General features: G+C 61.8%; 4 protein-coding genes across 5 annotated transcripts; 2 read left to right on the forward strand and 2 right to left on the reverse strand.

Moving 5' to 3' along the window:
- Positions 1-5328: 5328 nt before the first annotated feature.
- Positions 5329-12152, forward strand: BCAR1 (BCAR1 scaffold protein, Cas family member). 2 transcript variants are annotated; one of them, XM_014880793.2, is made up of 7 exons: positions 5329-5454; positions 6280-6969; positions 8181-8342; positions 8573-8677; positions 9082-10230; positions 10444-10533; positions 10891-12152. In XM_014880793.2, the coding sequence occupies exons 1-7, from the start codon at positions 5443-5445 to the stop codon at positions 11404-11406; spliced, it is 2724 nt and encodes a 907-aa protein (XP_014736279.2). In that variant the 5' UTR covers positions 5329-5442; the 3' UTR covers positions 11407-12152. The 2 variants fall into 2 exon arrangements, with proteins under 2 accessions (XP_014736279.2, XP_014736277.2); XM_014880791.2 differs by lacking the exon at positions 5329-5454 and having other exon boundaries at positions 6205-6969.
- Positions 12153-12379: 227 nt separating this feature from the next.
- LOC106855782 (D-lactate dehydrogenase, mitochondrial-like) lies at positions 12380-13516 on the reverse strand. Its single transcript, XM_014880699.2, has 4 exons — positions 13399-13516; positions 13176-13288; positions 12824-12965; positions 12380-12738 (listed from the first exon to the last, which is right to left on the reverse strand). The coding sequence occupies exons 1-4, from the start codon at positions 13459-13461 to the stop codon at positions 12505-12507; spliced, it is 552 nt and encodes a 183-aa protein (XP_014736185.1). The 5' UTR covers positions 13462-13516; the 3' UTR covers positions 12380-12504.
- Positions 13517-14078: 562 nt separating this feature from the next.
- On the reverse strand, positions 14079-16226 carry LOC148222377 (chymotrypsinogen A-like). The gene is made up of 7 exons (XM_088171788.1): positions 16153-16226; positions 15927-16030; positions 15732-15811; positions 15526-15604; positions 14858-15038; positions 14346-14479; positions 14079-14269 (listed from the first exon to the last, which is right to left on the reverse strand). The coding sequence occupies exons 1-7, from the start codon at positions 16217-16219 to the stop codon at positions 14108-14110; spliced, it is 807 nt and encodes a 268-aa protein (XP_088027914.1). The 5' UTR covers positions 16220-16226; the 3' UTR covers positions 14079-14107.
- Positions 16227-16874: 648 nt separating this feature from the next.
- LOC106864686 (chymotrypsinogen A-like) lies at positions 16875-19023 on the forward strand. The gene is made up of 7 exons (XM_088171789.1): positions 16875-16949; positions 17072-17175; positions 17291-17370; positions 17498-17576; positions 18064-18244; positions 18623-18756; positions 18833-19023. Exons 1-7 carry the CDS (start codon positions 16883-16885, stop codon positions 18992-18994), a joined length of 807 nt encoding a protein of 268 aa, XP_088027915.1. The 5' UTR covers positions 16875-16882; the 3' UTR covers positions 18995-19023.
- Positions 19024-19431: the final 408 nt, after the last annotated feature.

Below are 19431 nucleotides of genomic sequence, written 5' to 3' on the forward strand. Positions count from 1 at the left end.
AGCAAGGCAGGTGCTGCTGCAGTAGTTGGGCTGCTCTCCTACTCAGAATGGTAGCACTACCTCCAGCATCTTCTCTCCGTATGTGCTGTCCTCCTTCCTTACAGGGTCCCTCCCAACAGGGACCCCAAGGCAGCCCAGACTTGTTTTGCTGCAGATCCCTGAGGATGGTGAGATGCCTAGGCAGCCACAAGAAGGGCTGGGCGGGCTGGGCTTGCTGTGAAGTGCTGAGCAGGCAGCCAGGGAAATGATTTGCCTATTGCTCTGCTGTTGCTGAGAGAAGAGAGAATATTTGGGAAGATTTCTGCCCCATGTCCCCCATGACCCTGACACTGGACAGCAGCAGGGAAGGGTCAAGTCACTCCTACACAGGCTAGGACCCCATGGCGTCTGGCTTCTGTGGGCTGCCAACCAAAACCTTTGCTGCAGCATGAGTATCCCTGCTGCATTCTAGGGCCCTTCTGCTCCAGCAGTTTGGCAGCACCAAGTAGGTAAGAAATGGAAAATAATTCTGTGCATTGTATCATGAGCAAGAGCAGAATGGAGATGCAACAAGTACCTTTGGAGATCCCAACGGCCAGAGGCACCAAACCCAGCCTTGTTTTTGAAAGCATTTAAGAGCTCCAGGCTGTGTCCACAGTGAGTCCTGCAGCTGCATCTGGCTCTGGATAGCTTGGGGGTGGCTTTGGATTCACATACGCGCTAACAGTGTGTTAGAGGGATGTGGCCAGCGCAACCTCCCCTGGCATGCTGGTGAACTGGGAAAATTTATGACCCCCAATTTACAGGATCCTGCCTGCCAGCCCCAGCTATGCTCTTCAGAAACCCTCCACATTTTTTTCTTTTCTTCAGCTGAACAAATGTGGAAAATCTTGAAATCTTGGAAGCAACCTGACCTGCTGGAAGAGTGCAGTGTAATGGCAGTGGCCGAGAGCCTTGAGTCCCCTCTCTGCTGGGCTCCCCAGTTCATGGCAGCATGGTGTGCCCAGCTCAGCTTGAGGATGCTGGGTTGCGGTGCCAGCTCCTGGCCCAGCATGTTGGGACAAGCTTGGCAGGATGGCCGGGAGGCAGCCTCCAGCCTGGGCTGATTCCTGGCTTCCTCCACGCTCCCAAGCATCCCGCGTTTTTGCTGGGTTGGATCATGTATTCCTTGCCTCTCTATCCTGAAGACGAGGAGTGATTTACAGGTCTCCAGAAAACACAACTTGGCTGCTTTGGAAGGGGAAAAAAAACCAACCAAAACTCATCTCTGCTTGCTATTTCCATTGCCCAGTCACCTTCCTACGAAGGGGGGTGGCCCCAGGACCTGCTAGCCCTCAGGATCTCCACCAGCCCTTGATGTCCCCAGAAGCCCTGCAGTTTCTGTGAGGAGCAATGTTCTCAGATGTGGGTCCATCTTTTGAGACATTCCCACCTTGAGCTGTCTTCTCTAGGAAGCTCACGTGTTCTCCGTGGGCTGGGACCCACCCTGGGCATTGCTTGGGGTAATTCTGGCCCTATAAGGAGTCCCTCATGGCCAGAGCATCACCTTACCCCAAGGAGCTCCCCCTTCCCTGGCCGCCTGAAGGGGCCCCTTGTGCAGCTGAGCCCCAAACAAGGCTCCAATTGTGTCTGAGTGTCCTGACGGTCAGGGCTTCTGCCGCGGCATCCGTGTACTGGAGCCATGGTAAAACCAGCTGTATCCAACCCACACCCACAGGCTCAGCTTTATAGATCTGCTGGGGTTTGTGGGGGCTATTATGAGGCCACGGGAATCGTGACAGGGAGGTAGCATTGTGCATTTAAAGCTGCTTCAGTGAAAGGGACACAGCAATAAATGGGAGGAGGTTGAACGCTGGCTGGTTGGGGGTGCATCCCATAGCCCCAGGCTATCCCAAGGACCACAGCGGGATTCACGGGCAGAACTGCCATGGGGCAAAGCGTGGCAACTGGGAGAAGGAGGAACCAGAGCATGGAGCTGACCTTAGGAACATCTTCCCACAGCCAGGGCAGCAGTTCCCCACGGGGCAGAGCTGGTGCCTGGAAGGTGATGCTGACAGCATCATATCCTCTTTTCCAATATGTTTTCAGCCTCTTCCCACCTCTCCTTCAGAGAGGTGTCCCACCCAGCAGCACAGTGCAATTCTGTTTGTAGTGCGTTCAACACTAGTGGTGAGTAATGGAGAGGCCTGTGGGTCTCCCACCCCATTTGAGGGTCTCCACCCCAGGGCATCTTTGTGCTGGTGGTGGGTGCTGGCTCTGACATTTGAAACTCAGCTGATGGCAATGGCACAGCCAGCCCTTCCTGCTATCAGTCCTTCCCACTCCCAGCAGTGAGCCCCAGCCGGGGGCGAGGATCAGCGCCAGCCCTCACTAGGGGATGAATGGGGAGACAAACAGAGCAGCTACTGTTGGGGCAGCCTGGGGCCTGCAGTCTGCCTTGGCTTTGCTGGCGATGAGGGGGTGTCCTGCCATCCTCCTTTTCAAAAAGGCAAGCAGCCTTCCCCAGCATCTTCTCTCCACAGCTAAGAACCAGCCCAGTGCCACAGGGAAGCACAGGGATAAATCCTGGTTGTGATCCTGTTGGGTCCTGTGATATTACAAGCCAAGAGAAATGTCCTCATTATTTCCAGAATATTGAAGTTCTAATAAATCCTGTCCTGCCTTATAGGATTTATTCCTTCATTCATTGCTAGGAGACTCAGTCGTGTGTAATCCTATTGCTGTTCCAGGAGGTGGGGAGTGGCTTTCTGAAGCACAGACCTGGCAGGGCTGTGGGCAAGAGCAGGAAGCCCCAGCCAAAGCTGCTGGTCCCAGCAAACATCCCAGTGCCAGCCTATTTCCTGGTATGCCCCACTGTCCCAGAGCTGTGCCCTGTGTTTGATTCACCAAAATGAATCTCATCCAATGGTTGGGGCACGGCTGGGCCAATAGGACATTAATTGGCTGCTCTCCAATTAATATGGCATGGCTCAGCACAGCCTGCTCTCCCTGTCAATTGTACATCTGCTGTGATCCCTCAAATCACACTTTGGGGTCCTCCTACACTTTCTCACACCATATCCAGCAGGAAAAGCTGCAGAAAGCCAGGAATAGGCAGGCCCAGCACAGCCAATCCCCTGCAGCCACAGCGGCAGCCTGCCCGTGCAGAGCCAGCCGTGCCTGGCTCACCGTACACCAGGGACTCTCTGGAAGACAATGATAGACACGTGAATATGGCTGGAAATTTTGCCACTGAAGTATTTTCCATAGCAACCGTTGCTGGGGCAACCTGCATCCCAAGGAGCATCCATCCCGAAACACCCAACCCTGTGTCCAGTGGAGCTGGCAGGGAATCATGGCATGGGACTGGTGAGACCCTCACTGCACCCCACCAGCAGCAGCACAGGGATGCTCTGGCAGCCAATCCAGCTCTGAGCATCCCCAGTGCTGCTGGGCCCCTGTAATGCTCCACTTTTCATCTTCTTGGCATTTCATTTTCTCAAAAGTAGGAGAAGCCAAAGGAAGACCTGTTGGTGCCTGTTGCCCCGTGGGTGCTTGGCTGCAGAAGCAGGGATGTGCAGGAGTTGTTGCCAGCTCAGGGTACTCAGCAGATGCAAGCAGTCATTTTTGGCTTCGATGGACCAAAAATGGGATTGAGTTTGACAGTGAACACTTTGATCTGGGCATCAACACAGGGAGAGGGAAAAGTGAAATACCCACTGCTTTTAAGTCCAAAAGCAGGAAGCTTATGGCCCCTCAGCACCTGCCTGAAGTCATACGGTGGCAGCTTCACCCAGGGGACCCTCACTGCTGGCCTTGGGGGCCCACACCAGACTCAGGGTCTGCAAAGCAAAGCAAGCACTCCCTGGCTTCATGGGATCAGCTGTAGAGTGGTAGAAGAGAGGCTGGGGAGCCTGGATCCCATCCCAAGGATGCCCACGATGCTCAGAGCCTGCGTTGTCACCACTGTCACCAACAAGAGGAAACCACAGTCCTCAGGCTGCGCCCACCGGGGCAGCTGCGGTTTGCGGGCATGACCACAGTCCCTACCACCGGAAATCTCCCACCCACAGCCGTGCCTCAGTTTCCCTTTCTGCCAGCAATATACAGGGACACTTGCCTCCAAGCTGGGGATAGTGATGGTGACTCAAGTACTGCTTTTTGGGGAAGGGCATGTGTTTGCAATCTGGCCTCAGCTCTGCCTCCGCACCCTCATGTGGCCTGAAAGTAACCCCAGAGGGTGAGAGGAAATGCCGTGATGGGGATGGCGGCCGGGAGGCGTGTGCACAGTCAGGGGCACATTCCTGGCCTGTCTCCACATGCACCACTCGCTCACTGGCCTTCGGCTCTCACACAGTCCCACTCATTGCCCACTTGCTGCAGGCACCCCTTGTGTGCCTTCCCTTGGTTCCCTATGTGCTGTGGCTCTCGCATGCTTGGGGAGCAGCATGGGTGTCCGTGCGGCTTGTGCATGTCCATAGGTCCTGTGCCCCCACGCAGCTCCCACGTGTGCCTCCCACAGCTCCCAGCTGCAGCTGCCCTCCCAGCCTGCTCCCAGCTCTCTGCAGATGATGGCAGGGACTGTGGCACAGCATACCATGATGCCAAACCCAGGCTTACCAGCTGTTGGGGTGCTCATGGGCCATGTGGCCAGGCTGTTGGAACAGGCCAGGCAGCCAGCCATGGTGTGCAACGGGTACCGTGGTGTGCCCTGTGTGCCAGGTGTCCTATGTATGCCATGGTGTGCTATGTGAGCCATTGCACCTACAGCTACCCATTACCTGTCCCTTGTATCCCCCTATTACACACCACCCTTATTACACACTCCTGAATTTTCCAGTTATCTGTTACCTTTTATTGCACACCCATTGCACACCTGTTACATATCCATTAATCTTTAATGACCTTTGCTCATTACGCGCCCATTGCAGAGCCTTTTTCCTTCATTTGCACATCCATTACGTACCCATATAGCTGTTGTTGCACACCAAGTGCAGGCCCACTACAACACCTGTTGTACATCTTCTGTGCACAGCTGTTGCACGCCTGCTCGCTCCCCTTACCCTTTGTCGCACTTGGTCACACCCCTTGGCTTGTGTCACACTCCTTGATCTGTGTCACACCCCTTTAGTCTCTGTCACACCCCTTGGCGTGTGTCACACCCCGTTCCGCTCCCTTTACACACGCCTTGCCCGTCACAGCCCCTGCGCCCCCTGTGCCCGCCCCGCCCCCCGCCGGAGACCCCGCCTATTTCCCCCGCCCCTCTACCCCGGCCCCGCCCCCGGGCGGGCGCAGCCAATGGGGGCGGGCGGAGCGGCCGGGCCGGGCGCGCGCGGCGCTATAACGATCCCTACGGCGCCGCCGCCGCCCGCGCGCCCCGGCCCCGCCGCCCCCGGCCCGGCCCGGCCCGGCCCTCGGCCCACGGCCCCCGGCCCCGCACCCGGCCCGCCGCCCGCGCTGCGGCCGGAGCGGCCCCACGGGAAGATGAACTACCTGGTGAGCGAGGGCACGGGGGAGGACATGGGGGTGTGTGCGGGGACAGGTAGGGCGCGGGGGAACGGCTGCTGGGGCGCCCTGTTGGAGGACGAGGAGGACGAAGAGGAAGGCCGCAGCCCCCAGCCCCCTCACCGCTCGTCCCGGCTAGGGCCTCTCCTGTGCGGCCGATCCCACTGGCGTGACCTTGGCCGAGCTCCCCCGCTCCGTGGCGGCCAGGCCTTGCCTGCCCCCTCTCCCACCCGGCGGGTCAGGGCGCTGCGGGACTCGCGGGGGGCCTAACGGGGCCAGGGGCCTCCCCAGGCCTCCACCCCGCCGGGCGGGGCGGCACCGGCGTCGGGCAGGGCCCCGGGACAGCCGGGAGTCCGGCCCTGCCATCCTGGGCGGGCCGCGACCTGTCCAGCCGCCACGGCCCCGAGCAGCACTGGCAGGTGTCGCCGTGGCCCGGCTCGGGGACCCCGCGGGGTGGAAGGGGCCCGGGGCTGGCGACGAGTGCTGTGCGATGGCCACGGCCACGGCTGACTCACCGCCCCGGCACTTCCTCCCAGTCGGCGGAGGGAAGGGGCGGGAGAGGGAGAGGAGGCCCCCCGAAACCGGGGAGGCGGAAGGGCCCGGCCCCTTCCCAGCACCACCTCAGGGAAGGGTGGGTTTTGCTCCAGCGTAGAATCCCGCGGTGGCTGGAACGGGGAGATCCAGCTGGCGGGAACTGTGAGGAGAAGCCCCCGGCCCGCGGGGCTCCGTCCCAGTGCTGAGCTGCCGCCCGCTGGGATGACGCCCCACCGGCCGGCGGGGCCCGGCTTACCGCCCCGGCGCGGGGCTCTCTTCCAGAACGTGCTGGCCAAGGCGCTGTACGACAACGTGGCCGAGTCCCCGGACGAGCTCTCCTTCCGCAAGGGCGACATCATGACGGTGCTGGAGCGCAACACGCAGGGGCTGGACGGCTGGTGGCTCTGTTCGCTCCATGGCCGGCAGGGCATCGTTCCCGGGAACCGCCTCAAGATCCTCGTGGGGATGTACGACAAGAAGCAGCCGCAGCAGCAAGCGCCTGGCCCGGCACAAGGGCAGGCACCGCCGCAGCCATCGGTACCCCAGCCGGCTCTGCCCTTCCACCACCAAGGGGGCTACACCCCGCTATCACCTGCCTCGCAGTACACACCCATGCACCCTGCTTATGCCCCCCAAGGAGACAATGTCTACCTGATGCCAGTCCCCAACAAGGGACAGCAGGGTCTGTACCCGGGCTCGGCACCCACTGGACAGTTTCCTCCTGCCCCAGCTAAGCAGCCTTCCACCTACCCGAAGCAGGCACCTCCCCACACCTTCCCCAGCCCTGGCCAGGAAATCTACCAGGTGCCCCCCTCCCTGGGGCAGGCAGCAGAGGCATACCCAGGGGGCTCTGCTAGTCCCCCCCAGGATGTCTACCAGGTTCCTCCTTCAGCTGGTCAGTCTCAAGAAATCTACCAGGTGCCACCGTCATTGGACATGAGGAGCTGGGAAGGGCACAAGCCCCAGGGAAAGGTAGGATCAGGAGACTGGAGTGTGGAGTGTGTTGTCTTTGTGGGGTGCTCTGTGGCATGTGTATGTGATTGGGTGGCACAGCTTGGCCTTCTCAGTTTGCTACTCTTGGAGCAGGCAGCCCATGTGCCCATTGCTGGGGTTGTGTGGGCATCCTTGCCCACACTGCTGGCAGGAGTGGGTGCACTGGAAGAGTCCCTGCAGTGGCTGAGATGCCCCGGTTGATGTGAGATACCCCTCTTGAGGCTGGCACAGCATTCAGCACTCTGGTCCTTGTGGTTTCTCTTGTGTGGGCTCTGCTGGTGTTACCCAGGGCATGGCAGTGTGTCTGGTATGGGCACAGAGTGTTGGTAATTCAAGAGCTGTTTTGGGATGCCAGGTTCTGGAGCTGTGGAAGTGGCTGTGGTACCTAGCACAATGCTGTGAGGTTTTGTTCCTCCTGGGAGTGCACGGAGGAACGGACAGGCAGTGCCAGCATTTCCCGACTGTGCCAGGCAGCCTGCCAGTACTTGCTAGGTACACTGGTGAGGCAATGGTGAGCCTCCAGGCTGCCCTCAGCACGGAGCCTAACGGCTCCGTCCTGGACAGAAGCCTTCTTCTGGCTCTGCCCCTACCCTGGCACGTCATCCCGTGGAAGAGGAGTGAGGTACTTTCAGTATCGTGTTTTCTGGGAAGGCTACTCCAACTCATACCCCTGGGAAGTAGCCAGTGAGGGGAGGGAGCTGCCAAATCACAGCCAGGGCATAAGGAACATCCGAAAAGGAAGAACCAGCCCAGCACCTCAGCTTTCCTTGGTACTAGTTGGGCAGGGTGCCATTACCCTCTGGGTTTAGTTATTTTCCACTCCGGTATCACCATGAAATGACCCATTCAGGCATGGAGCTGTGGGCAGCGATCTCCAGGCGTTGGCGACCCCGGCCCACGCCTGGATCAGCCGTTGCTTTCTGCACACACGGCCGTGCCGGCCGGGCTTTGTCTCTCGCTGAGACTCTATCGCCGCTATAAATAACCGGTGATATCATCCCGTCCCCGGCATCGCTGCACACAGGCCGGGGAGCGCCCTCCCGTGGCACCGGGCAGACCCTAATTCCAGGCAATCCAGTACGGAATCCAGCAGCCATCCTCTCTCTGGCCCCGTTGCTGGGTTTTGGGGGAATGATGCTGGGTGGGAGGTGCTCAGTGATGCCAACATCATGTCTTTTCCCTCTTCCCAGGTGCTGGTGCCCACCCGTGTGGGCCAGGTGTATGTCTATGACTCACCCAAGGGTGAGCAGGTCGAGTATGATTTCCCTCGCCACCTCATCTCCACGGGCTCCCAAGAGATCTATGATGTGCCGCCTGTCCGAGGAGGGGTCCCAAGCCAGTTCAGCCAGGAGGTGAGGCTGCTTGAGGTGTCGGGGGAAATGTCAGGCTCTGCCCTTAAGAATGGGAGATGATTTGTCACAACCTGAGATCCATACCATGCTAAATTGCACCCAAAACTGTACTTCACAGACCTCAGTGCTGCTTCTGAGCACCTCCACTGTTCCCAGCTCGTCCCTGTGAGGAGGTGGGTGGCCACACCATCTCTGACACATTGTCCTATGTCGTGTTCCCCCCCAACCAGGTCTATGACACTCCTCCCATGGCAGTGAAGGGTCCCAGTGGGCAGGACCCGGGCCAGGAGATCTACGACGTGCCCCCCAGCGTGGAGAAGAACCTTCACCAAACTGTAAGTGCTGCTGGGAAGCTCCCAGCTTCTTTGTGTAAGAATGACCAACAGATTTTTACAGAGAGAAAAATTTACTAGATCAGTCTCCCCAGACATGTGGTGATGTCCCTGGCACTGGAGGTTTTCACAATGCCAAGTAATGGGTTGCTGGATGTTCACATCCGGGGATGAAGTTGGACCAGATGATCTTTCGAAGTCCCTTCCTACCTGGGCTGCTCTAGGATTTTTTATTCCTGTCCCTTGGGGTGCATGGCTTCATCCTGGTGCCCACCCAGTGCCATCTTGGATGCCCAGTGCTGGCACTTGCATGCCCCGCAGCTCAGGGCAGCCAGCCTGCGCCTCCACACCTACCCCAGGCCAGCTCTCCCAGCAGTGCTTATAGTGCCACTGCTCTGCCCTTGCAGGTGTACGATGTTCCCCCCTCCGTGAGCAAGGATGTGCCGGATGGCCCAGCACGGGAGGAGACCTACGATGTGCCACCCGCCTTTGCCAAGCAGAAACCCTTCGACCCCTCTCGCCACCCCCTCATCCTGGCGCAGCAGGAGCCCTACTTGCCGGAGGATGTCTACGATGTGCCCCCAGCAGCTGGGAAAGGTGCTCCTGAGGTGCCACTCTCCCACGAGATCTATGATGTGCCCCCTAGCCTCAAGAAGCTGGGGGGATCCCCCTTCCCCTCCCAAGAAGTGTACGATGTGCCCCGGGACCTGCATGCCCCAGGCAAGGGCTCTGTGGACACGGAGGGCGAGTACATCTACGACGTCCCACCACAAGTGGACCGTGAGGCCAAGGGCGCTGATGGCAAGCGCCTCTCAGCTTCCAGCACAGGCAGCACCCGCAGCAACATCTCCACATCCTCGCTGGACGTGGTGCCTGTGAAGGAGCCGGCGAAGGGAGCCGGCAAGGAGTTCTCCCTGGACTTGGATGCCGCCATGGAGACACTGGCCAAGCTCCAGAGTGGCGTCAGCAACGCTGTCTCCTACCTCATGTCCTTTATCAGCACCAACTGGCGCAGCCCTGAGCACATGGAGGCGAATGCTGCCAACATCCGTGGGGCAGCCGAGGGTGTCCGGACGGCCCTCCGGGACCTGCTGGAGTTTGCCCGGGGGGCAGTGGGCAATGCTGCCCAGGCCTCCGACCGCTCCCTCTATACCAAGCTCAGTAAGCAGCTGCAGAAGATGGAGGAGGTCTACCAGGCCCTGGCACGGCATGGCCAAGCGCTGGATGCTTGCCACTGGGCCCCCAGTGCTCTGGCCAGCAGCAAGCCAGGCACAGATGACTTGGAGCACTTCATCATGCACTCACGAGGTGTTCCCGATGACACCAAGCAGTTGGCTTCCTTCCTGCATGGCAATGCCTCCCTTCTCTTTAAACGGACAAAACCGGCGGGGGAGAGTGGTGGCCATGGGCCCACTCACCCCTCCGACAAGGCCAGCAGCATCCAGTCACGGCCCCTGCCCTCCCCTCCCAAGTTGCTGACCCAGGAATCACCTGACGGGCCCTACGAGAACAGTGAGAGCGGCTGGATGGAGGATTATGACTATGTCCATCTCCAGGTGGGCATGGGTATGGGAGCTGCTTCCCACAGGGAATGTTTGTTATGATAGTGGCTCCCTGGCACAGGGGGGATTAGACAGCTCTGCTTCTGCCTGTTGTTTTGCTCTTACCCTCCAGCTTGAGGGCTGGGTGGCACAGGGATGTCCCAGGGCAGGTAGGGGCTCTCTGGCAAGGCTGATGTTGCTGACCCCTTCCATGTCATGCCCCTGCAGGGCAAGGAGGAGTTTGAGAAGACCCAGAAGGAGCTGCTGGAGAAAGGCAACATCATCCGGCAGAGCAAGGACCAGCTGGAGCAACAGCAGGTAAGGGCACTGGGACAGGCAGGTGGGTGGTGCTACGCACAGCATCTGGGGCATGCAGGACCCCATGTCTTGCTTCCCTTGTAACCTCTGCTCCTGGTCTGACCACGGTTCTCTTCCCTGGATGTTCCCATGGTGCATTCTACCTTGCCTTCCATACCAGTGCTATGCCAGGCAAGAGGGGTGTAGGCACCTCGATCCTGGAAAGGAGCCTGGCATGGCTGTCCTGGGGCTGGCGCTGTCCCTCACTATGTTCCCTGGGGCTGGTGGCCATGGCCACTTGCGCTAGTGGCTCCACGGAGGGGAGGGAGCAGGTGTTGGCTCAATGGCCGCCCTGCCCCACACGTGTCTCTCCCACAGCTGAAGCAGTTTGAGCGGCTGGAGCAGGAGGTGACGCGCCCCATCGACAATGACCTGTCCAACTGGAGCCCCCCCCAGCACTACAGCCCCGCGCGGGGCAGTGGGACACTGTGTCCTGCTGACCGCCAGCTCCTCCTCTTCTACCTGGAGCAGTGCGAGGCCAACCTCACCACGCTCACCAATGCTGTTGATGCCTTCTTCACCGCCGTCAGCACCAACCAACCTCCCAAGATCTTTGTGGCCCACAGCAAGTTTGTCATCCTCAGCGCCCACAAGCTCGTGTTCATTGGAGACACGTTGTCCCGCCAGGCCAAGGCCCAGGACGTCCAGCACAAGGTGATGCACTACAGCAACCTCCTCTGTGAGATGCTCAAGGAGATTGTGATGACCACCAAGGCGGCTGCCCTCCACTACCCATCTCCTGCTGCCTCCAAGGACATGGTGGAGCGTGTCAAGGACCTCGCCAACAGCACGCAGCAGTTCAGGATGGTGCTGGGCCAGCTGGCAGCCATGTGATGGCCTCAGGGCCACTGACCCCTCTCTCTGGCCCCCACTCTTCCCCAGACATGCATTTCCCTCCATGCAAGTCCTCTCTGCCCGGTGTAAGCAGACATGTACATAGAGACTCCCATGCACACCGAGAGGTTGGGGTTCTGTGGGAACAGAAGTGAGGGGCTGCAGCCATCATATCCCTTCCTCCTCCCTCTGGCCAGGGGCCAGGAATGGTCTGAGCTGTGCCCATAATGAAGCAAAGCTGGGAGGTGGATCTATATCCACTCCTTGCCTGTTGTCCTCTCTCCATACAAAACCAGCAGCCAGTTGTGGGCTGAAGGGCATGGGGCCATGTCCTGGTGAGGCAAGGATGTGCCTGGAAATTTGAGATGCAATGTGAGATGCCCTTTGTGATGCTGTGGCTGCTCTGCTCTCGGGAGGACTCTGCGGTGGCCAGGAGATTCTAATGGTGTGGAAGCCATCCCATGTGATGGTGGGACAGTGTGACAGAGATGGGTTATACTGTCCCTTTGTGTGCTGGAGGCTGGGGAGAGGGATGGTGGGGAGCTGCTGGGGCAGGAAGGGGCTAACCTGTGCGTTCTCACGTCTCGGGTTGTGCTACAGTACCAGCTGTAACCGAAACGCGAACTGAAATTGGTGCCTTTTGAACACAGGGGAAGCTTCCGCTGGTTCCCGGAGCTACCAAGGGGCGGCCCCCTCCAAAACTTGGCCCCAAGTCCCTCAGCAGTATAAAGATTTGCCTAGAAACATCCCTTATCTCTTGGGTCTTTGCGTGTGACTACCAAAGTGAGGGAGAGGCCCTGTGGCAGGGCAGGGGCGATCTTGTCCTCCTAGCCTTTGGAGACGAGCTGCACAGAGCGTTAATGGGACACAAGGGATGGTCCTAAGAGGGTTGGGGGGAAATGCAGAGTGGCAGTGCAGGGCAGGTGGGGCCAAAATGGGAGGGTATGAGTTTGGTGTGGCACAGAGGATGGTAGCCCCTGAACCCAAGCATTCCTGGCGCTGGCTATCCATCCTTTCAGAACCTCAGGAGCCATGGCAACCTCAGTCCTAGAGGCTCTTCTGGTACTGCTGTAGAATCACAACACACTTATGGACACCTTACAGTCCACAGCTCCTCAAGAGTATCCTCATTCCCAGCCCCTCGAGTGCTGTCACCCCCAGCCCCATGACCCCTCTCATGCCCACGGTACCGACAGGAAACCAGAGCCCAGTGCCACGCAGGTGCTTGTTGAGGGCCTTGCGGGTGACTCCGGGCTCCACTGTCACCGAGAAGTCCTCGAGGCTCAGATCCGCGATGGCATCCATGCGGCTCAGGTCAAAGCAGACGCCGCCCTGGCACAGGGGCACCCGGGGGCTCAGGGCACGGCGGGGCAACCAGAGCTGCTGGGGGGGTCAGAGGTGCCGGGGGAGCCGATACCTGCACGGCATTGACGCCTCCTTCCAGGCCGGTACCGGTGCCAAAGGGCACCATGGGCACACGGCAGCGGTGACAGAGGGCTGCCAGCTCCTGCACCTGCCCCACCGCCTGGGGCCACACCACGACGTCTGGAGGGGCACAGCTGGGGGACAGGCAGCACCACTGACCAACTGACTAAACCACTTGACCCTCCCCATGGCTCTTCCCCAACCTGGGACTTGTCACATGCCCCTTCCCTTCCCCACGGCCCCTGGTCTAGCCAAATATTTCCCATCCCCAGGCCCGGCCCCTTCCCATGGTCCTTCCCCTGCCCAGAGCCCTCTCCAGGGGTCCCGGCTCCAGGGACACTCACGGGTGCATGGACTCATCGTGGCCGTGCTGCTCCCGCACTGCTGTGGCCGTGGAGACATTGGGAGCCCCAGCCACGGCCCTCAGGGCCTCCACGAAGTCAGGGGGCAGCGAGGGCTGCGGGGGGGAACAACGAGGACCCGTCAGGGATGCACTGGGGAGGGTCTGATCGCGGCCGTGGGCCAAGGGCACGAGGACCTGAATGCCCTTCGGAGCCCCGGCCCCACCTTGGAGCAGCAGCTGCGGCGCCCCAGGGCTGCCCCTAGCGCCAGCACCCTCCGCAGGGCCATGTCGCAACGGGACAGGAACGGGAACAGGGGAACTGCACAGGACCAGGACACTGCCCTCCCCCGCAGCCCGTCTGTCCCTCCCCCATACTGACACCTTAAGGTGGCTCCAGACACACGCCAGTGTGTCCCTGCTGGAGGGATCTGCGTCCCACCAGTGCCCGTGGTCATGTTCCCATGCTGTCCCCTGCCTGAGCGGAGTCACTGCATTCGCCATGGCCCCTGCCCTCACACGTGTCCCCATGTCTGCTCAAGTATCCCTGCAGCTGCTCGGGGGTCCATGGGCCCATAGGAGACCACATGTCCCCGTGCTCCTCCCCTCCCAGACCGGAGTCACCGTGTCCTCCTGCCCATCTGTCCCCATTCCCAGACAGGGGTCTCCATGCGCCCCTGTCTCTCTGTTCCCATTCCCAGCCAGCAGTCACCATGTCCCCAGGTCCATCTGTCCCCATTCCCAGCCACGTGTCCCCATGCCTCTCAACCCTCCTGGACCGGTGTCTCTCTCTTGCCCAGAGAATTGACCCCAGCATGTCCCCATCCTCAGCCGCGTGTCACCCGGCCACCCGCCTGCCCCGTGCCCCGCTCCCGTCCGTCCCGCCATGGTGACAATGACACAGTGCTCAGGGGGTCGCAGCGTTTATTGCAGGCCTCAGTTGGCCTCCAGGATGGAGTCGATCCAGTCGCGGAGCTTGGTGACGCGGGCGTACACGCCGGGCGTCTGGGGGTCGCAGGTGCTGCTGCCCCAGGACACGATGCCCACCAGGTTCCAGGCGCCGTCCTTCTGGCACACCAGCGGGCCGCCGGAGTCGCCCTGCACGGAGCAGCGGGTGAGCGCCGGGGCGGGGCCCGGGGCCACCGGGGAGGCAGCGGGGACCGGGGGCACGTACCATGCAGGAAGAGGCTCCGTCGGCGCCGGCACAGACCATCACGTCGCGGATGCGGTAGCCCCAGAACTCCTTGCACTGGGTGTTGGTGAGCAGGGGCAGAGCCACCTGCTGCAGCACCGCCGGCGTGTGCGAGGCTGCGGGAAGCGGGGCGCGTCAGCGCCGGCACCGGCACCGGGAGCGGAGCAGGAATGGGGAAACGGCTGGGACGGGGAGCGGGGGGACGAGGAGGACAGGACCGAGATGATGGGGGAGATCGGAACAGGAATGGGGATTGGTGATGGGGATGAGGCATGGGACTGGGACGAAGATGGGGATATGGGAATGGGATGGGGATTCAGATTTGGATGGGGATCTGGATGGGAGATTGGCATGAGCATTATGATTCACATGAGGACAGGGACTACCCGTATGGATGAGGAAGGGGACAGGGAAGACAGCGGACAGGGATGGGGACGGCGAATTGCATGAGGCAGGGGACGGGAATGGGGATGGGGACAAGAAAGCGCAGTTACCATTGGGGTCAGTGAGTCCCCAGCCAGTGGTGACGCAGGTCGTTCCCCCCGCGAAGTCGTCAGTGGCCTTGGGCAGGCAGACGGGGGACACGCGGTCCGACAGCTGCGCCGGAGTGGCCAGTTTGATCAGGGTGATGTCGTCGTGGATGGTCAGCATGTTGAACTTGGGGTTCTTGAAGACCTGAAGCAGGCGGCACTGCTCTCAGCACCCGCAGCCCCTGCCAGGGTGCCGGGCGCTGGGTACTCCACAGGGATCAGTAGGGACCTCGAGGACCAACGGGGACCCCAGCGATGGCTCCTGTGTCTGAGTTGCAGAGCCCAGTCCCTGGGATGCAGGGGAGCAGGGACACCCCAGGTCACATCCCCGCAGGGGATGAAATGGACCCTGAGGCCTGAACCCCTATCCCTTGGGAGTTCCTGGGAACATGGGGACATCCAGGGGAGCTGACATGAAGGATGAGTGGGAGCGCGGGACACCCCGAGGGATTGCAGTGCAGGGATGTGGGACACCACGGACATCCCAGGGAACCCTGACCCTCAGGATAAGGGAAACCGGGGACTCCTCAGGAACACAAACCCCAGGACAAGGGGGACCCGCACATAAGCCCCCAGGCCGCCGGTAGTGGCCTTGGGATCCCGCAGGCACACAGAGCCCGTCCCGGAGGTACCTTCTCGATCGTCAGTTTCTGCTGGTCAGGGCCGGGTGCGTCCTGGTCGTAGGCGCCCACCACCACGGTGTCGGTTTTCCTGAGCACAGGCAGGCGCTGAGCACGGGGCACCGGCACGGGGACAGGGACAGGGACAGAGGGGGTTCCCTGGGCACCCTGTGCCCGTGCCCAGCCCCGGCCCGGCCGGCAGCAGAGCCGGTGCCTACCTGACGCCGCAGTGGGCAGCGGTGACCACCCAGTTCTCGCTGATCAGGGACCCGCCGCAGAAGTGGAAGCCGTTGTAGCGCTGGCGGGGAGAGCCGCCCTCAGCACCCGGCACCCGGCGCTCAGCACCGGCGTGCTCCGTGCCCGGCCCCCCGCACGGCACCCACCCCTGCCCCCGGCCCGCCTCGGGCTCTCACCTGCAGGGACACCTGCCATGGCCAGGATCCTGCCACCGCCGGCTCCCCGTTGACAATGCGGTTGTAGCCACGGATGACGGGTGCGATGGCGGGCACGCCGCAGTCTAAGGGGTACAGGCAGCCGTGAGGCGGCGGCTCCGACCACCCCGGCCCCATGTCCCCTCCCCACAACTCCCGCCCGCCCGAGCCCCGAGCCCGCCCTGCCAAGCCCCACGACCCCACGCACTCTCAGGGAGGGCGGCACGGGCAAAGCCCGCCAGCGCCAGGCAGCTCAACACCCACAGCAGAGCCATTGCCACTTGTGAGGACAGACCGGGCAGCCGGCGGCCCTTATATGCACCCCTGGGCACCTCCCTGCTTCCGCTGGCCTTGCCACTGCGGCCTTGGGAGATAGCGTGCCACCTGGTATGGCTCCAGGACACCGCTGGGAGCATGGCACCTGGAGCCAGTATCCTTGCTATGGCTGTGGGAGAGCACTGGCCTGGACTAAGTGCTGGCTTCTAAATTACCTTGGAATCATTCCAACAAGCTCATGTAGTTCATAATTGGGGTCCCAGAGCTGGACACTGCACTTGCATGCATGGTCTCAGCCTAGTGGAGGAGCAGTCCTTGGCGAGCTGCTCCGCTGCTGGAGTTGTAGCCAAAGATACGGTGGGGCTTTCTGGGCTGCCCGCACACTTCACCATGGAGTGGGGAAGTTTGGAAGGACCACGGAATTCACCTAGAGCCGGGTCTGGTGAGCCTTTCCAGGCTGCCACCCAGATAGGGGGACAATTCATCCAGAGGTCCAGGTGCCTGGGACACGAAGGAGTTGGGGTGAGAAGGTTCAAAGGCTGGCAATATGCCGGTGGCACGCTATCTCCCAAGGCCGCAGTGGCAAGGCCAGCGGAAGCAGGGAGGTGCCCAGGGGTGCATATAAGGGCCGCCGGCTGCCCGGTCTGTCCTCACAAGTGGCAATGGCTCTGCTGTGGGTGTTGAGCTGCCTGGCGCTGGCGGGCTTTGCCCGTGCCGCCCTCCCTGAGAGTGCGTGGGGTCGTGGGGCTTGGCAGGGCGGGCTCGGGGCTCGGGCGGGCGGGAGTTGTGGGGAGGGGACATGGGGCCGGGGTGGTCGGAGCCGCCGCCTCACGGCTGCCTGTACCCCTTAGACTGCGGCGTGCCCGCCATCGCACCCGTCATCCGTGGCTACAACCGCATTGTCAACGGGGAGCCGGCGGTGGCAGGATCCTGGCCATGGCAGGTGTCCCTGCAGGTGAGAGCCCGAGGCGGGCCGGGGGCAGGGGTGGGTGCCGTGCGGGGGGCCGGGCACGGAGCACGCCGGTGCTGAGCGCCGGGTGCCGGGTGCTGAGGGCGGCTCTCCCCGCCAGCGCTACAACGGCTTCCACTTCTGCGGCGGGTCCCTGATCAGCGAGAACTGGGTGGTCACCGCTGCCCACTGCGGCGTCAGGTAGGCACCGGCTCTGCTGCCGGCCGGGCCGGGGCTGGGCACGGGCACAGGGTGCCCAGGGAACCCCCTCTGTCCCTGTCCCTGTCCCCGTGCCGGTGCCCCGTGCTCAGCGCCTGCCTGTGCTCAGGAAAACCGACACCGTGGTGGTGGGCGCCTACGACCAGGACGCACCCGGCCCTGACCAGCAGAAACTGACGATCGAGAAGGTACCTCCGGGACGGGCTCTGTGTGCCTGCGGGATCCCAAGGCCACTACCGGCGGCCTGGGGGCTTATGTGCGGGTCCCCCTTGTCCTGGGGTTTGTGTTCCTGAGGAGTCCCCGGTTTCCCTTATCCTGAGGGTCAGGGTTCCCTGGGATGTCCGTGGTGTCCCACATCCCTGCACTGCAATCCCTCGGGGTGTCCCGCGCTCCCACTCATCCTTCATGTCAGCTCCCCTGGATGTCCCCATGTTCCCAGGAACTCCCAAGGGATAGGGGTTCAGGCCTCAGGGTCCATTTCATCCCCTGCGGGGATGTGACCTGGGGTGTCCCTGCTCCCCTGCATCCCAGGGACTGGGCTCTGCAACTCAGACACAGGAGCCATCGCTGGGGTCCCCGTTGGTCCTCGAGGTCCCTACTGATCCCTGTGGAGTACCCAGCGCCCGGCACCCTGGCAGGGGCTGCGGGTGCTGAGAGCAGTGCCGCCTGCTTCAGGTCTTCAAGAACCCCAAGTTCAACATGCTGACCATCCACGACGACATCACCCTGATCAAACTGGCCACTCCGGCGCAGCTGTCGGACCGCGTGTCCCCCGTCTGCCTGCCCAAGGCCACTGACGACTTCGCGGGGGGAACGACCTGCGTCACCACTGGCTGGGGACTCACTGACCCCAATGGTAACTGCGCTTTCTTGTCCCCATCCCCATTCCCGTCCCCTGCCTCATGCAATTCGCCGTCCCCATCCCTGTCCGCTGTCTTCCCTGTCCCCTTCCTCATCCATACGGGTAGTCCCTGTCCTCATGTGAATCATAATGCTCATGCCAATCTCCCATCCAGATCCCCATCCAAATCTGAATCCCCATCCCATTCCCATATCCCCATCTTCGTCCCAGTCCCATGCCTCATCCCCATCACCAATCCCCATTCCTGTTCCGATCTCCCCCATCATCTCGGTCCTGTCCTCCTCGTCCCCCCGCTCCCCGTCCCAGCCGTTTCCCCATTCCTGCTCCGCTCCCGGTGCCGGTGCCGGCGCTGACGCGCCCCGCTTCCCGCAGCCTCGCACACGCCGGCGGTGCTGCAGCAGGTGGCTCTGCCCCTGCTCACCAACACCCAGTGCAAGGAGTTCTGGGGCTACCGCATCCGCGACGTGATGGTCTGTGCCGGCGCCGACGGAGCCTCTTCCTGCATGGTACGTGCCCCCGGTCCCCGCTGCCTCCCCGGTGGCCCCGGGCCCCGCCCCGGCGCTCACCCGCTGCTCCGTGCAGGGCGACTCCGGCGGCCCGCTGGTGTGCCAGAAGGACGGCGCCTGGAACCTGGTGGGCATCGTGTCCTGGGGCAGCAGCACCTGCGACCCCCAGACGCCCGGCGTGTACGCCCGCGTCACCAAGCTCCGCGACTGGATCGACTCCATCCTGGAGGCCAACTGAGGCCTGCAATAAACGCTGCGACCCCCTGAGCACTGTGTCATTGTCACCATGGCGGGACGGACGGGAGCGGGGCACGGGGCAGGCGGGTGGCCGGGTGACACGCGGCTGAGGATGGGGACATGCTGGGGTCAATTCTCTGGGCAAGAGAGAGACACCGGTCCAGGAGGGTTGAGAGGCATGGGGACACGTGGCTGGGAATGGGGACAGATGGACCTGGGGACATGGTGACTGCTGGCTGGGAATGGGAACAGAGAGACAGGGGCGCATGGAGACCCCTGTCTGGGAATGGGGACAGATGGGCAGGAGGACACGGTGACTCCGGTCTGGGAGGGGAGGAGCACGGGGACATGTGGTCTCCTATGGGCCCATGGACCCCCGAGCAGCTGCAGGGATACTTGAGCAGACATGGGGACACGTGTGAGGGCAGGGGCCATGGC

The sequence above is a fragment of the Sturnus vulgaris genome, chromosome 12, assembly GCF_052056855.1.
Source record: "Sturnus vulgaris isolate bStuVul1 chromosome 12, bStuVul1.hap1, whole genome shotgun sequence".
Lineage (NCBI taxonomy): Eukaryota > Metazoa > Chordata > Aves > Passeriformes > Sturnidae > Sturnus > Sturnus vulgaris.

Bases quoted from the DNA above. Each gene is read 5' to 3' on its own strand.
- BCAR1 (XM_014880791.2), top strand. From the start codon at position 6,220: ATGACGCCCCACCGGCCGGCGGGGCCCGGCTTACCGCCCCGGCGCGGG. The intron at 10,231-10,443 runs GTGGGCATGGGT...ATGCCCCTGCAG, and splicing joins ATGACTATGTCCATCTCCAG to GGCAAGGAGGAGTTTGAGAA. The intron at 10,534-10,890 runs GTAAGGGCACTG...TCTCTCCCACAG, and splicing joins ACCAGCTGGAGCAACAGCAG to CTGAAGCAGTTTGAGCGGCT.
- LOC106855782 (XM_014880699.2), bottom strand. From the start codon at position 13,461: ATGGCCCTGCGGAGGGTGCTGGCGCTAGGGGCAGCCCTGGGGCGCCGC. The intron at 13,289-13,398 runs GTGGGGCCGGGG...TCCCCCCCGCAG, and splicing joins GCCGCAGCTGCTGCTCCAAG to CCCTCGCTGCCCCCTGACTT. The intron at 12,966-13,175 runs GTGAGTGTCCCT...CCTGTCCCCCAG, and splicing joins CACGATGAGTCCATGCACCC to CTGTGCCCCTCCAGACGTCG.
- LOC148222377 (XM_088171788.1), bottom strand. From the start codon at position 16,219: ATGGCTCTGCTGTGGGTGTTGAGCTGCCTGGCGCTGGCGGGCTTTGCC. The intron at 15,812-15,926 runs GTGAGAGCCCGA...TCTCCCCGCCAG, and splicing joins CATGGCAGGTGTCCCTGCAG to CGCTACAACGGCTTCCACTT. The intron at 14,480-14,857 runs GTAACTGCGCTT...CGCTTCCCGCAG, and splicing joins GGGACTCACTGACCCCAATG to CCTCGCACACGCCGGCGGTG.
- LOC106864686 (XM_088171789.1), top strand. From the start codon at position 16,883: ATGGCTCTGCTGTGGGTGTTGAGCTGCCTGGCGCTGGCGGGCTTTGCC. The intron at 17,577-18,063 runs GTACCTCCGGGA...CGCCTGCTTCAG, and splicing joins AGAAACTGACGATCGAGAAG to GTCTTCAAGAACCCCAAGTT. The intron at 18,757-18,832 runs GTACGTGCCCCC...TGCTCCGTGCAG, and splicing joins ACGGAGCCTCTTCCTGCATG to GGCGACTCCGGCGGCCCGCT.